Source organism: Bombyx mori, chromosome 23, assembly GCF_030269925.1.
Source record: "Bombyx mori chromosome 23, ASM3026992v2".
In the NCBI taxonomy this organism is placed as follows: domain Eukaryota; kingdom Metazoa; phylum Arthropoda; class Insecta; order Lepidoptera; family Bombycidae; genus Bombyx; species Bombyx mori.
Window position 1 is genome coordinate 20,797,057 of NC_085129.1, and position 16,230 is coordinate 20,813,286.

Consider the following 16,230-nt stretch of genomic DNA (forward strand, 5'->3'; position numbering starts at 1 on the left):
ACAAGAGGTAATACCTCCAGTAAAGAAAGTGGGTTTGCTGATTGTAAAGTTGCACGGGCAGGTTGGCAGTTCTATCATCACGCCATGCGCTTTGTAGGTTAAACAGAGGCACGCATTTACAGTCTTACGAAATATTTTTCGGTTTCGCAAATGCTTCAGACGGCCGTATAATGCAAGACGCATTTTGTAACGCGACCATCAAAGCGTACGCTGCTTAGTTCCATACTTACACTCGTTCGATTCAAACGTGTTTCGTGGAGTTAATTTACAGAAATATCGAGAAAAAAATCATAAAGTATACGCGGTGAGTTTTTATGGAAACATAATATATTTTTTAAGAACAACCCAAAACCCAATTGAGTTTTACTGTCGTCTTTCGAGTCGTTTTTTTTCTTCCGGTTATTCATTTCCTAATCAGTGTATATATGTATTTAGCTCATCTGTATATCACATGGAAATTCAAGAGATTACGTTTACTTGTGAGATTTATGACAGTTCTGATGTTGACAAAGCAATCTCCGAATATAACAGATTTGCAAATTCAATGCGACAGTAATAAAATTCGTTAGCGCAATATTGAAAATTTTGTGCGTTGCTATGTTCTTAGGTTTTTTTTGTCGCCTCTTAAGGGCTGGTTCGAAAGATGGAGTAGCCGTCGATACAGTCCCTCGCTGCTGCAGTACTGCAATACTGCAGTAGTAATTGTTGAATCGCAAGGCGCCCGGTATAAATCTCTGCTTGCTCTATTCGGATGGAGTACATTAATCAAAGTTCAAACGGGATCTCTGATGCTATACCAAAGCTATCACATAAGAGCTTTGATCATAATAACGGTTCGGACAGTTGAGGTTATTTTTTCCATTGCTTCACGACTATATAGTCCAAGCCAAGTTTGCGAACCCTGCTTATCCAAAATAACAATAATCCGGCCCTAATTAAGGATTCCCTGTGTATGAATACCAGAGACTGCCAAGCATACTTATATACGTTTAAAAATATAAACTTAAATACTTAATCTCACGAATGTTTTTTATGTTTTTACTGGTGGTAGAACCTCTTGTCAGTTTACCGCTACCACCACTCTGCCTATTTCTGCCGTGAAGCACTAATGCGTTTTGGTTTTAAGGGTGGAGCAGCCGTTGTAACTATACTGAGACCTTAGAACTTATATCTCAAAGTGGGTGGCGCATTTACGTTGTAATTGTCTATGGGCTCCAGTAACCACTTAACGCCAGGTGGGTTGTGAGCTAGTTCACCCATATAAGCAAAAAAAAAAAGGTTTCTTCGATATAGGAATCGAAATCGCGACCTTCAACGCAGCAGTCAGTTTCCCCAAATACTGCATCGCCGAGTCAGTCAAATAGTGAATGAATAAATAAATCGTTTTTAAGAAGACAAGATCCCTTCCTACAAACCAACCGGTCTTTAAGCAAGCCAAGGACGTTCAAACCGGTGCAATTTTGTCACACACACATGTCACATTAGCTGACGTATTCCGAATTTACTAACTTGTCTAAAACGGAGCCTGCTACGTGATTGTTTGACGTGCTTCCCAGAAACATAACAACGATCGCCTCAAATCTACGTAACCTAAAAAAAAAACATTGCGCGGTTTGTTATTTGTTCTTCGTATCCGCGGTTTTTTTTTTATTGCTTCGATGGTTGGACGATCTCACAGCCCACCTGATGTTAAGTGGTCACTGGAGCCCATAGACATCCACAACGTAAATGCGCCACCCACCTTGAGATATGAGTTCTTAGGTCTCAAGTAAGTTACAACGGCTGCCCCACCCTTCAAACCGAAACGCATTACTGCTGCACGGCAGAAATAGGCGGGGCGGTGGTGCCTACCCGTGCGGACTCACAAGAGGTCCTACCACCAGTATCCTATCCAGGTCCTATCATAAAAACCTATAATAAAAAAAAGTCAAAAACACTATTTCAATGATAATATCCCCCACACACACACACTGAGTTTCTTGCCGGATCTTCTCAGTGGGTCGCGGTTCCGATCCGGTGGTAGATTCTGCAAAGCACTGCTCTTGTTAGGACTAGTATTAGCAAATTCTCTCAGGTCGAGCCCGTGAGCTCACCTACCTATCCGGGTGTAACTAGAATAGCCTCTTAGGCTACCAGAAAATAGGTAGGGAAAAAATGGGACAGCTTTAACACAGTTCAGGCTTAAACATTATGCTTCATAATGGACTATAGCACTTCTTGAAGATCGATCATGAGTTAATTCACCGGCTTAAGCGGGGAAAAACCGGTAGAGCATTGTTTTTGCAAAAAATCGAGTATTTAAATACCTAAATAACAAGGTTCAATAGATTGCTTATAGCATGAAGTCACTTATTTAACTCGTGTTGCATCTAACAACGTACAATACATACGTCTTTATATATAGTCTTTGTTTAGTGGAAAATTTTGAGTTTAGATTCAGAGAAACATCTTAGTCGCAACTGCCACAGCGTTTAATGCATTTAGAATGTATATTTCGAAATTAAATCTATTTTTATGATTTCTACTAATAGCTGTACCCGTCCGCTTCGCTGGGCATTTAAGATTAACATTATTACTTCTCACCCCCACAAAGCTTCTCATCATTAACGCCCCCGCAACTGGTGTAGGGAGTCCAACACTCATTTAAATATTAGCCTATCCATTAAGTACATGTTTTTTCTACTTGGATACCAAGTTTCAAGTCAATCGGATGCACGGTTCAGTAGTTATAACGGTACGTCCGTAAAAACCACTGTAGATTTATATATTAGTATAGATTAGCGTCTGGAGTTTTCATTACATTATTTCCTATATTTTTGGAATACTTTAAGGTGTCTGTGGTCATTGTAAATCGTCTGCAAGATCAAACCTTGTTAGTCCATGGGCGACGGTAACCACTCACCATCAGATGGGCCGTATGCTCGTCTGCCTACAAGGGCAATAAAAAAAAAAAAAAAAGTTTGATCGACTCGGTGGTGCAATAGTTAGCGCTGGTAGCAAATTCCAGCTATGCCCGAACGGATTAGTGAACTTGTGAGAATTTGCTAACACTAGCCCTAGCAAAAGTAGTGCCTCGCTGAATCTACCACCGGATCTGAATCGCGACCCACTGAGAAGATCCGACGAGAAACTCAGTGGGCTGTGTCTATGGGTTAGTTCGACGAAGACGGAGACCGGTGCTTTAGGAACCTAAAAGCACTGAAAGTGGATCCAGGGGATCCGACAAGTCATATTTCCGGCGACGGCGACTTTGTGTTGCCCCGTCGCCTGGATCGGATAAGTAATTGACAGATTAGCGAATTAGAATAGCCCCTTAAGTTACCAGTGATTAGGTATGGGCAAAATGAGTTTATGGTCTTTGAAATCATCGTGGCCTAAGGGATAAAGACGTCCGGTGCATTCGTGTTGAAGCGATGCGCCGGTGTGCGAATCTCAGGCGGGTGCCAATTTTTCTAATGAAATACGTACTCGACAATTGTTCACGATTGACTTTCACGGTGAAGGAATAACATCGTGTATATAATAAAAATGAAACCCGCAAAGTTATAATTTGCGTAATTACTGGTGGTAGGACCTCTTGTGAGTTCGTACGGGTAGGTACCACCACCCTGCCTATTTCTGCCGTGAAGCAGCAATGCGTTTCGGCTTGAAGGGTAGGGCAGCCGTTTTAACTATACTTGAGACCTTAGAACTTATATTTCAAGGTGGGTGGTGTATTTACGTTGTAGATGTCTATGGGCTACAGTAAACACTCAACACCAGGTGGGCTGTGAGGTCGTCCACCCATCTAAGCAATAAATAGGTTTTTTTTTTCTCTAAATATTGTCAAAAGCGTGCGTTGCTTTCTGTTCACCCTGCCACCTTACCTGACTGTTATAATGAACGCACCGAATGGAGCTTAACGTCAACTGTCAAAAAACGATCACTCTGTCAGGATAAGCTCCTTCTCTTTTGTACCGCGTTTTCGGGAACACGTAAAAATGTATTAACGTTACGTTCCATTGCATCCATTTACTTATGTATTTGTGTGGTGTTAAAATAAAGGATTAACCAGTTACGGTGTTTGCTTACTGTACTTCTACACTGACAGTATCTATCCTAATCCCGAATATGCTGGAGGCAGCAAGGATGTAATCAATAGCGAGACGAAGCCACAGCTCGATCCGATTAATTCGACATCACGTTTCGAGAGTTAGTACATTCTAAAATTGCGAAATCCTGTGGCTGGAGGCTCGTTCAGTGCGCGGAGATTTCATCAACTTCGCTGCTCGAAGAAAAAGAACAAAAAAACCGTGAATAGTGAGAAGGAAATTCTACCTGTTTCTACCTTGAAACAGCGCAATGCGTTTCGGTTTGAAGGATCGGGCAGCCATTGTATTGTAAAAACTGAGTTCTTAGAACTCAGCTAGATAGGTGGTGGCATTTACCCATGAGCCCCGGTAACCACTTAATACCAGATGGGCCGTAAGCTCGTCCTCGCATCTAAACAAAAAAAGAAACTCTTCTGTTCGTGGTATGTCTAATTACCAGACCAGATCCCTACTTTGTATTATAACGCCTCAAACTTAGATCAGCTTCTCAGAGCTGAAATTTAACACGCAAGTACCTACTCTATACAATATAAGCCGTATGTTAATATCCTGTGGTAGATTCTGCGAAGCACTGCTCTGGCTAGTGTTAGCAAACTCTCTCAAGTTGAGCCCGTGAGCTCATCTACCCGCGCATAGCTGGAATAGCCCCTTAAGTTACCACGAATAAATAGGTAGGGAAAAAAACTGCATTAATACCAATTTTTTTATTTTACTTTAATATACTTTATTAGTACGTATTTCATTATAGAAATATTAGTATATCGAAATATTGGTATCTGCCTGCGGAATTCGAACACCGGTCGTGTTAACCGGCACGATGTAGAACCCTGATTCAATTATTACTGGTGGTAGGACCTCTTGTGAGTCCGCGCGTGTAGGTACCAACGCCCCGCCTATTTCTGCCGTGAAGCAGTAATGCATTTCGGTTTGAAGGGCGGAGCAGCCGTTGTAACTATACTGAGACCTTAGAACATATATCTCAAGGTGGGCGGCGCACTTACGTTGTAGATGACTACGGGCTCCTTCAGTAACCAGTTTTGAAGTCGTCGTGGCCTAAAAGATAAGACGTCGGTGCATTCGTGTTGAGCGATGCACCGGTGTTCGAATCTCAGGCGGGTACCAATTTTTCTAATGAAATACGTACTAACAAATGTTCACGATTGACTTCCACGGTGAAGGAATAACGTCGTGTAATAAAAATGAAACCCGCAAAATTATCATTTCCGTAATTACTGGTGGTAGGACCTCTTGTGAGTCCGCGTGTGTATGTACCACCACCCTGCCTATTTCTGCCGTGAAGCAGTAATGCGTTTCGGTTTGAAGGGTGGGGCAGCCGTTGTAAATTTACTTGAGACCTTAGAACTCATACCTCAAGGTGGGTGGCGCATTTACACAGGTGGGCTGTGATCTCGTCCAACCATCTAAGCAATAAAAAATAAAAAATGTCTCGACCCCAAATAAATAAAAACCTTGAAGGCACAACCGCGCGATCCCTTTAGCGTAATGACTGTTCACATATTATATTTAATTACAATAAATCCATTATTCTTAGAAGTGTATTCATTTGAAAACCCCATCTCGTATTGTGTTGTGTGTAATTTTAACAAAAACATGTTGTCTTTATATAACAGAGGATGTAAGTTTTTTTCCGTTTTATAATTGGAATAAAGACGAATCGTGGTTCAATGACGATGACGTAAAGACGCGATACAAAAGACGATATTGTGACGAAATATCTCGTGCAAAAACTTGCTGTGGATTATTAAGAGTCTATGCTTAATGTTTTTGATGTCGTCGTGACCTAGAGGATAAGATAGCCGGACAAGTGTCGGACGATGCGACATGCCGGTGTTCAAATTCCGTAGGCAGGTAGCGATTTTTCTTAAGGCCTTTCTGGGAGTCCAAGTGTAAGCGCCAATAGCCAATCTCTTTCTTCTGCTCTTTCTGAATGGTACCCGTTATACAATATAATTGAGATTTCGACTTCCAAGAGTCACTTAACACTAGACGAATCGTGAATCCGATTACCCATTTCCGCGAAAAAAATATCAAACGTAGAAAATCAAGAATGGATAAAATATATAAGCGTAATAATTAGTGTGCTTTACGGCAGACCGCGGCTTCGCTGTGCCCCTGGCATTGCTGCCGTGACACTAACCACTTGCCATCAGATGGGCCGTATGCTCGTCTACCTAGAACGGTTAAAAACACTCACAAAAGCGCTCATATTAACTGTGTTTTTCCTAGTATTTTCTTTCAAAGCGCCATTGTCTTGTCAGAATATGTTACAAGCCGGCAGTATTTCCTATTTCTAAGCTCATCATTCCATTTTGAAGTGGAGGATAGTGGTTTTTTTGTAAAACATCTCAATCTTAAATCTCGCGGTACAATGAATCTGTCAGGGTCGAGTGTGACGTCCAATTTTCGGTCTGCTTCCAGAAAATTCTCACCTCACTCAAAGACAAGTAGATAACCTATAGCTATGAAATTCATTGCAGTGGCTAAAGTCGAAGTGATAAGACCAGATCGCCGATCGCCCATATGCTCTTCAGACGGCAAATTCTTAATACTATCATTTCTAATTACAGTAACGGTTTGTTGACAGATGTCTTCCGAAGGATATTCAGCGGAGGAGGTGGATTCGATGCCGGATCGCATAGCGGCCAGCTTCAGTAACATGACGGTCTTGATCACCGGAGGAACGGGTTTCATGGGAAAGGTCCTGGTGGAGAAATTGCTAAGGTATACAAATTGAAATTTGCAGGAAAGTTCATGAAACATTTTTATTCGCTTACGTTTTCCACAATCTTAGACGGTGGGATTAAGGGTGGTGCGGACCTAATCAGACCAAGGCATTGGAATGCGCCCCGCCATCTTTTTCTTTCCACTTGCCAGTTGTTCCTCAACCCTAAGAATTAAGTAACTTATATACTCTTCCTCCCTCTATGATCTCCTTCCTCCTGATATTCCTCGCCCCATTGATCTCAAATCTCTTCTTTCCCTTGTCAACTCCCCTTTCGTTTATATTCTTAGTTCATTCATTAACCATAATAATATTAAGCTGTAGTTTGTCTGTCTGTTATCGAACTAACCCCTGTATATATATGTTGTATGTATATTGTATGTATATTGTATGTATATTGTTTTAGGTAAATCAACAGAGATCCTGTCATCAAACATTCTTAGCTACTCACTTAATTCTTAGTGAATATCTGTGACCTTGCTCGTTCACGAAGCCCGCTATATAAAGCAGAGTATTAAATACACTTGACATTGGCGAAATCTAAAAGGAAACGCCATAAACCTAAGAGATAGATAGATAGATAATTAAGTAACGCCATTAAAGTTGAAATACGCCGATGTTTTAAAGCTGTTCTGTTGTATTTGCATACGCGCATGATGCTTCGTGGCTTAAATGAAAAAATCTAATGAACGTTTCAGATTGATGGAACCTCTACCGATTATCAATACTTATAATGAAACAGTAGAATCCGGTATATTGACGAAAGACAGTAAATAGAGAAAAAGATTAACTGCCGAACAGTAATAGAATAAAAAATGGAGATCTTTTGGAGTTGTTGTTTGTCTGTTTCCCGAAAATCTTGGGTTTTTGCTGGACATAGGTCTTGCCTTATCGTTCGCTGCAGCCTCCTGTGACCTCCAATATTTCAAGTCCAGTATTTCAATAGTTCATCAGTAGCGGTCCACTGATAGAAATAGGCCTCTCCTAACTCACACCACTGACTATACCTTGCTAGTCACCCTACGAAAGTCATCGTGCCGTCTACCCGGGTGCACAGTTATTGGACGTAGACATTAGGCTTCATCAGTACCAGATGTATAAATATATCCTTGTGATTTACAGGAAATGCGACGATGTGAAGAAGATAATACTCCTGGTCCGACCGAAGAAGTCGAAAAACCCGAAACAGAGACTAGAAGAAATGTTTAATGGAGAGGTAAGTCACTATATTTCTCGATTCTGATATAAAGTACTGGTATTACGTGTAAAATTTAACGCAGCAATACCCTGACTTAGAAAATGGGGTAAGGAACAGCTGCTGTCGTCCCAGACATGTCCTTTCGGATTCGTCCTTCGATTTTTTACTGGTGGTAAGACCTCTTGTGTGTCCGAACGGGTAAGTACCACCACCCTACCTATTTCTGCCGTGAAGCAGTAATGCGTTTCGATTTGAAGGGCGGGGCAGTCGTTGTAACTATACTGGAGACCTTAGAACTTATATCTCAAGGTGGGTGACGCATTTACGTTGTAGATGTCTATGGGCTCTAGTAACTACTTAACGCCAGGTGGGCTGTGAGCTCATCCAACCATCAAAGCAATAAAAAAAAGGCCCTGCCTCAAGTAAATGCCGATTGGCGATCGGAGTACGCTCCTAAAATATTCAAGAAAGCTTCTGTCTCTTCTCCGGTAAGTCCCTCAGTGGCCTGGATATTCTATATTATTCTATGCCGAAACCACGTACCCTAAACTATGTGAATCCTATATTTTAATTACGTAGCATCCTTTTTAACCTCAATCGGATTGAAGTGTGATGCAACAATACAATTGGGTTGCACTGGTCTTACGTGTAAAATTTAACGAAAGCAATGCCCCGACCTAGAAAACGCGGTAAGGGACAGCCACTATCACCCCAGACATGTCCTTTTGGGTTCCCCCTTCGCTTTTAGACAATCCGGTCAAGGTCTTCGAATAGTTCGACAAGTAACTTCAACCACGAACACATTTTTAATACGCTTTTATTAGCTTCAGACGTATGTATGTTTGTAACGGAATCTTTGAACATGATTTTGACCCCCTTCAAAACGTCGGATTAACTCGAAATTTGGTATACTTATTAAGGACCGATGACAATTCAATATAAAAAAAAAATAATGAAAAAATTGAAATTCAACTAAAAAATGAAAAATAAATAACAGTTTTAAAAAACTAACAAAATACGCTTTTATAGAAAATCCAACTAAAAGCTAGTTTTTTTTTTAATAAATTTGAATTTAAAATATTGTTAGAAAAAAAAGCGTGGGGTGCTTGGTATCAGTAGTTATAAATATTTTATGAACAGATATGAGTAGAAGGGTTATTTTAATAATATCCTGAAAAGCACACGACGCTTTTGTAGAATAAAATATTTTTTTCTTACACTATTTTTAATTCAAATTTATTAAAATTTATTTTCTAGTTTTTAGTTGGATTTTCTATAAAAGCGTATTTTTTTAGTTTTTTAAACTATATATTTTTTCTTTTTTATTGCTTAGATGAGTGGACGAGCTCACAGCCCACCTGGTGTTAAGTGGTTACTGGAGCTCATAGACATCTACGACGTAAATGCGCCACCCACCTTGAGATATAAGTTCTAAGGTCTCAAGTATAGTTACAACGGCTGCCCCACTCTTCAAACCGAAACGCATTACTGCTTCACAGTAGAAATAGGCAGACAATCCTCTGAGTTTCTCGCCGGATCTTCTCGGTGAGTCGTGATTGAAGTCCGGTGGTAGATTCAGCGGAGCACTGCTCTTGCTAGGGCTGGTGTTAGAAAATTCTCTCGAGTTAAGCCCGCGAGCTCACCTACCCGCGCGTATCTGGAATACCTCCTTAGGCTACCATTGAATAGTAAAAAAAAAAAATCACGTTCTACGCAACAGCATAGCCTATTTTAAAAGCGATAATGATTCATTATAAATTTGCAATACACGTAATGCTTTCACAAGAAACATTCGGCGCCTCGGATTCAATCCCACGGCCTAATTCGTCGCATACTAGGTCGCATGCCTAATCTAGAACTAATGAAGTTAGGCAATTACAAACACTAATTAATAAGACACAATTGTGTACCAGCAGATCGGTAGTGGTGAAACAGACTCAGTTTGTATGTTTTTATTGCTTAGATAGGTGGACGAGTTCACGGCCCATCTGGTGTTAAGTGGTTGCCGGAGCCCATAGACATCTACAACGTAAATAAGGTCTCAATTATATGCGTAAATCAGCTATACTATTCATTCAACTGGCAACGTAGTAGAAATAGGCAGACAGTGGTACCTACCCATGCGGACTCTCAAGACATCCTACCACCAGTAAATATTCTTCGAACATCGCTTCGTCATGGGATATGGCTCTGATGCCGGGCACATCCAAGTTTCTGCCTAGAGCTAAGTACTCTCTCCTCGAGCCTCATCCGAAGAAGCATATTCCATAGCTTTTAGAAAAGCACCAGTAACTTAAAATACTCAACACCAGCCGGGCTGCATGCTCACTGTTATTAAGGATAAATAGTTGTTTAAAATAGAAGAAACCGTCGGATTAATAAACAAAATAAAAAAGTCCACGATGAAGCTACAATTTTGTTAAATTTAATTGCATAAAGTCAGTTGATAATTAAGAGAATAACTTAATTTCGTTAATTAAAACCCGAAAAAACTTTAATACTTAACATCATGGAGTGCCAGCGTCAGGGGTCAAGGTCGCTCAGCTCCTAATCGACAATGTATTTTGGTGTTCAAAAATGAAGCCAAATACAAATGAGCCCGTTTTTCTCCTACCAATTCGCTAGCAAGGGGATATTCCAGTTACGCGCGGGTAGATGAGCTCACGGGCTCAAGCCGGAGAGATGCTAACACTGACCCTAGCAAGAGCAGTGCTTCGCAGAGTCTACCACCGGATCGGAAACGCGACCCACTTAGAAGATCCGGCGAGAAACTCAGTGGGCTGTGTTTGTGGGTTAATTTACTCACGGAGCCCTTCGTCGCAAGCGACTGGTTCGACGAGTACGATGACCGGGATCCGGCGAGGAACTCAGTCGGTTAATGCGCTTAAAGACAATAATTTGTCAAGCTCGTCGTATTTCAAGTCATATTGTTATATGAAATAGTCGCATGTGGTTGGAAATTCATGAGTTTTGTCATGTTCCAACTTAAACAGCGCAGAGTATACAGGGTGTAGGGTTTTAACCCTTTGACAGCCGTGTAGGTCACCGGTGCCCCACATGACGCCCTCAAGTAATTATCTCGATTTCTGTGGGTTCTGCACGCGCCATTATACCTGGTAGATGTAGTAAGAATTAGTCCAAAGATGAGGTCGATAATATAGTAAGTGGAAGCGTTAATTCAACACTATTTATTTTAACTCGCAAAATTTATGAAATCCATTCGAAATTACCTCTTTTTTATCGTTATGTTTTTATTTTAATTTACAAAATTTTATTTTATTCTTGTTTGCAATTTTGTTTTTATAACATCCTCTACGGTCAACTTTGCATTTTAATAGAACTTATTGTTTTTACTAATGAGAGTTTGAGATTCCCATTTTTTGTGTGTGTATAATTACATTCTATGCAAAATAATTTTTTGAAGATTGCACTCACTGGGTATAACATTTCCCACACTTATAAAGAAAAGTAGATAGTGCAGAATGCTAATAAATTCTTTTAAGTTATGCATAAAAAATACATTAAATCAATAAAAAAAACATTGCACACACTAACATGTATCGTGATACACACACACGCATATATAGGTACTCTTTTGTTTATTGTTAAAGTCTGTCGTCAAATTGAGAATAGATTAATATTGTTTGTCTTTAATATTATTTGTCTATAGTGTAGCCTTGGCGAAATCTGTGATTATAGAACATTGATTATTATAGAAATGTGGGAATAGAACCATGTTAAGACTTATAATTTAAATTAATCATGGCCGAACTTCGACCAGAGGTAGGTTCAACCTGAGAGAATTTGCTAACACTAACCCTAGCAAGAGCAGTGCTTCACAAAAAAAAGTATCTAAGGTTGTGAGCCCGCAACGATTGATAAAACATCGCAAACTTTCATTGTCTATTCAGGAACTTTAATTAATAAGCAAAAAGGGGAACCACAAGTATGGAATACCAATAAACCTCATAATATAATCATTCTCCTGCCTTTCTCCCAGTCACCTGGGATCGGCGGAAATGTTTTCTCCTTCCATACCCCTCTATCATATATAATTTCTTCGCTCACTCCCCTCTTACACATATCGTCTTTCACGCAATCCATCCCTTTCCTCTTCCTCTAATAATAAACCTCCTCTTTCCGAAACTAGAAACAGCTTTGAGTGAATTTAAATCAATTTCAATCAACGAGACAGAGAATTTACTGGTACATTAGAACTAATATCTCAATGTGGGTTACGGCATTTACGTTGTAGATGTCTATGGGCTCTGGTCACCACTTAACACCAGGTGGGCCGTGAGCTCGTCCGCAGATCGAAGCAATAAAACAAAATTCACGCAAATTTCATATTCACTTAATCACAAGTAAACTGTATTTCTCCAATATCGCGGTTACTGTGGATACGTTTTTAGATGCAAGACAAGTCCTGCAAGTGACTTCATAGTTTAATAAGTACAACCTTGATTATGACGTATTAAAAATTGACTCTTCAATCGAAGTAGTAATCGAAGTAGGAAGTTAGGAAGCGCGCATGTTGTGCGAATAAAATCTATTTTAAGACCTTTACCGCTCCGGCGTTGTGGAGGATTATGATCTCTGAAGCAAATGTAATTTTAATCATATCAAAGCGTGAAAGGTTACTTGCTATTTGGTTTAGCGACATTTCGGTTAACACGCGACATTTATCTTTGTAATTAAAGAAGCGTTTTATTTGATATTAGCATCAATAAGTAAATATATAAAATTAATGTCCTTTTTAATATTAAAAATAACCGCTTTTCGCATATGAATGTATATACGGTACACACACCAAAATAGATTTTTTTTATAATTTTTGTCTGTCTGTTTGTTCCGTCTCATCTCCAGAAAGGCTTTTTTTTTTTTTTTTGGTCAGGAGGAAATCGCCGGACTTCCGCCCTTTTCTGGGGATACTGGGCGGGGTATGTCAGAGTCGAACTGACTAAAACCTCCTGTCGCTCAACAACCAACGTCCAAACCTCGCATGAGACAGAACTCATGAAAAGGCAAAGGGGGGAAAGTGAAGTGTTTAGTGCGGAGCACATCTCTCCCATCACCCTCCCCCTCGGGACGCCGGACTGGCGGTCGTCGGCGCCACGACCACCAGCCCTCTCGGTCGGCAGACTGTCCGAAGCCCGCCTAGATGGCGCCGGTTAGAGTGGGTTACCCTACGGAATACCCCGCTGGGCCAGAACCAGCATGGGTCGAGGATAGCCGGCCTTCCATCACCCGGATGCTCTTGCGTAAAACGCGTGCAGAGCAGCTTGCACGTCGTCTTCTTAGGCCCCCCTCGCCGGTCCCCAGACCGACATGTGAGGGGGACCCGAAACACTTAGAGGGCCAGGGCTTGGGCGAGATCCGCCTCCCTGGCCCCCGCTCGACGGCGGCGGGATTGTGCGTCTCTCACGCGCCCCGCCGCCTCCTTCTGCGAGATGGTGCACTCGCAGAAGTCGAGCATCGCCTTCCACGACTCGTCGTCGCCGAGCATCGATGCCACAACACTCGGCAACGACAAGTCGGTTCCTATTTTTGCGACGAGGACACGGCGCCACCCCTCCCATGCGGGGCAGGCGACGAGCGTATGCTCTGCCGTGTCCAAGTCGCTACCACAATGGTGGCACTCTGCCGTCGGCTCGGCTCCGATCCGGTGCAGGAACTCACCGAAACAACCATGCCCAGTGAGCACCTGCGTGAGCCGGAAAGTGAGGCGTCCTCTGTCACGATTCACCCAATCCACAAGGACCGGGCGAATCGCCTCGACGGTCCTACGACCAGCCGAAGGATCGGCCAGCCGTCTGGACCATGACTCCAGCACGGACCGCCGAGATTGGCCCCTCCGCGCTCTGACCACACTGGGGCTGGGACGCGCCACGCCCCGGGCACGAAGGTCAGCCCGCCACTTATAGTCAGCGGCGAGCGCCTCCGCTTCCAGAACCCAAGGCGGCGTCCCAGCCAGTACACACGCCGCCTCAAAGGAGATGGTGCGATAACCACGGATGACCCTGACCGCGATGGTGCGTTGCGGCCGTTGCAGCAGCTTCGCCACCCCCACGGCCAGGGACTGGCCCCACACGGGCGCCCCGTATAGGGCCATTGATCGCACCACCCCCGTATAGAGACGGCGCGTCACCTGGTCAGGCCCCCCGACGTTGGGCAGAAGCCGGCTTAACGCGCCGGCCACCCCCAACAAACGAGGGACCAGGTTCTGAAAGTGAGCACGGAAGGTCCAACGACTGTCCAGAATGAGGCCGAGGTACTTCAACTGCACCCCGACCCCGATACGGACGCCTCCAACCACGATATGGGCATCGACAGGTGGCACTCTCCGGGGCCTGTGGAACCACATGGCCTCGGATTTACTGAGCGCCACGTCGAGGCCCAATCTCCTAATTTTGCCGACGACATGCGCCACCCCAGCCGTAGCAAGACGGGCAGACTCAGCAAAACTCCCCCCCCGGGCCACGACCAACGTGTCGTCTGCGTAACAGATAACGCTCAGGCCCGGGAGGAGGGCACCTCTCAGCACCCAGTCATACCCGATATTCCACAAAAGGGGGCCGAGCACCGACCCCTGTGGAACACCGCGCACGACCGGGAACCGGTGCAGGATCCCACCGTGTCCGGTACACGTGACCGATCTGTCCTCTAAGTAGGAACCCACCAGCCGGCGAAGGTAGGGGGGCACTCTATGTCGTTCCAGCGCCCCCCCTATCACGGACCAGGGCAGGGTGTTAAACGCATTGGCGATATCGAGCGACACCGCCAAAGCCACCCCACCCCTGGAGACGGCCTCCTCCGAGAGGGCCCGCACGCGAAGGATCGCGTCTACCGTTGAGCGGCCCTCTCGGAAGCCATACTGCTCCGCCAGAAAGGCTAGACCAATTTTGACGGGACTTTCACTGGAAGATATCTGGTAATAAGTAGTAATTTAGGCTACTTCTATTTCATAAAATTTCTAAAAACTATCATAAAAATAAGGTAATGTAATGCAAGGTCCCTATAATACGAATAACGGAAAAGAACGTTAATTATTAAATTAAAAATGCAAAAAAAAACAAAGAAAAAAAAACAATTTTTATTAAATCATACGCGGACGAAGTAGCGGGCACAGCTAGCAGTATTTCGAACAACTCCTAACCTAAAAACGCACCAATAAAATATCCACTTTATTCACGTCCCAAATGATCAATTTCCCAATTTTCTATACGCTTATGTCGACTTCTTCACTTCCCAGAGTGGCCAATTATAACATTGTCTGATGACAGTCGATTACGTCTAAGTTTACTAGCGAAATTTCGCCGGAATCAGCAAAAACAATTGACCGCCGCATTACGGTGCGCCCACGTAATCAATCGACAATTAAAACTTTAAAACTAGTCAAAGTGGATAACGCAATTTTGTAATATCAAACATGCGTGTTCTATGACACAGCTGCGGCGGGTTTTTGTGTAATTAAAAAAATACCTTTGTAATTACTCAATCGACTTTATGTTGCGTTGCCATCGGGAAGCGTTATTGGCTTTAAATGTGGCGATCTTATTGTTTAATTAACCTTTTGAACGCGAACCGTCCATATATCGATCCTCTATTACGTATTTTTACTAGTAGTTGGGCCTCTTGTGAGTCCGCACAGGTTGGTACCATCGCCCCGCCTATTTCTACCGTGAAGCAGTAATGCGTTTCGGTTCGAAGGGTGGGGCAGCCGCTGTAACTATACTTGAGACATTAGAACATATATCTCAAGGTGTATTTACGTTGTAGATGTCTATGGGCTCCAGTAACCACTTAACACACGGGCTGTGAGCTCGTCCACCTATCTAAGCAATAAATAAAAAATAATAAAAAGTTTCATTCGAGAAATAGATCGTGCCGTAATTTTGTTTGTTGCTCATATAGGTAGAGTAGCTTATGTTCCACCTGGTTTCTTCGGAGCTCATGGACATGAACACTGGTAAGCACAGCCAGCTACCTCGAGAGGCGGGTTCTGAGTCACGTCAGCGCGCATCCCAGGGTCGTTTTCGAAAACACTTTCACTCTTTGAAACGCTAGTTATCAGTTCGGCTAGGTGCCCCGACAGCAAAACAAGCGAATTAATGGTAATTAAATTCCGAGTTTCGATGTTGTAATGATAAGGTTTATTGCGCGATATAGTCTGATAGGTTCCGAGCTGGTTTTTCTTG

At 42.8% G+C, this 16,230-nt stretch overlaps 1 protein-coding gene across 1 annotated transcript in view; it reads left to right on the plus strand.

The window, feature by feature from the left end:
- The window catches only part of LOC101744120 (putative fatty acyl-CoA reductase CG5065), a 27,745-nt gene continuing 11,515 nt past the window's right edge, over positions 1-16,230 (plus strand). Inside the window, exons 1-3 of the mRNA XM_004925935.5 lie at positions 1-304; positions 6,697-6,833; positions 7,957-8,050. Coding sequence (XP_004925992.1) covers positions 6,697-6,833; positions 7,957-8,050 — 231 coding nt within the window. The 5' untranslated portion in view covers positions 1-304. The remainder of the gene's footprint in view (positions 305-6,696; positions 6,834-7,956; positions 8,051-16,230) is intronic.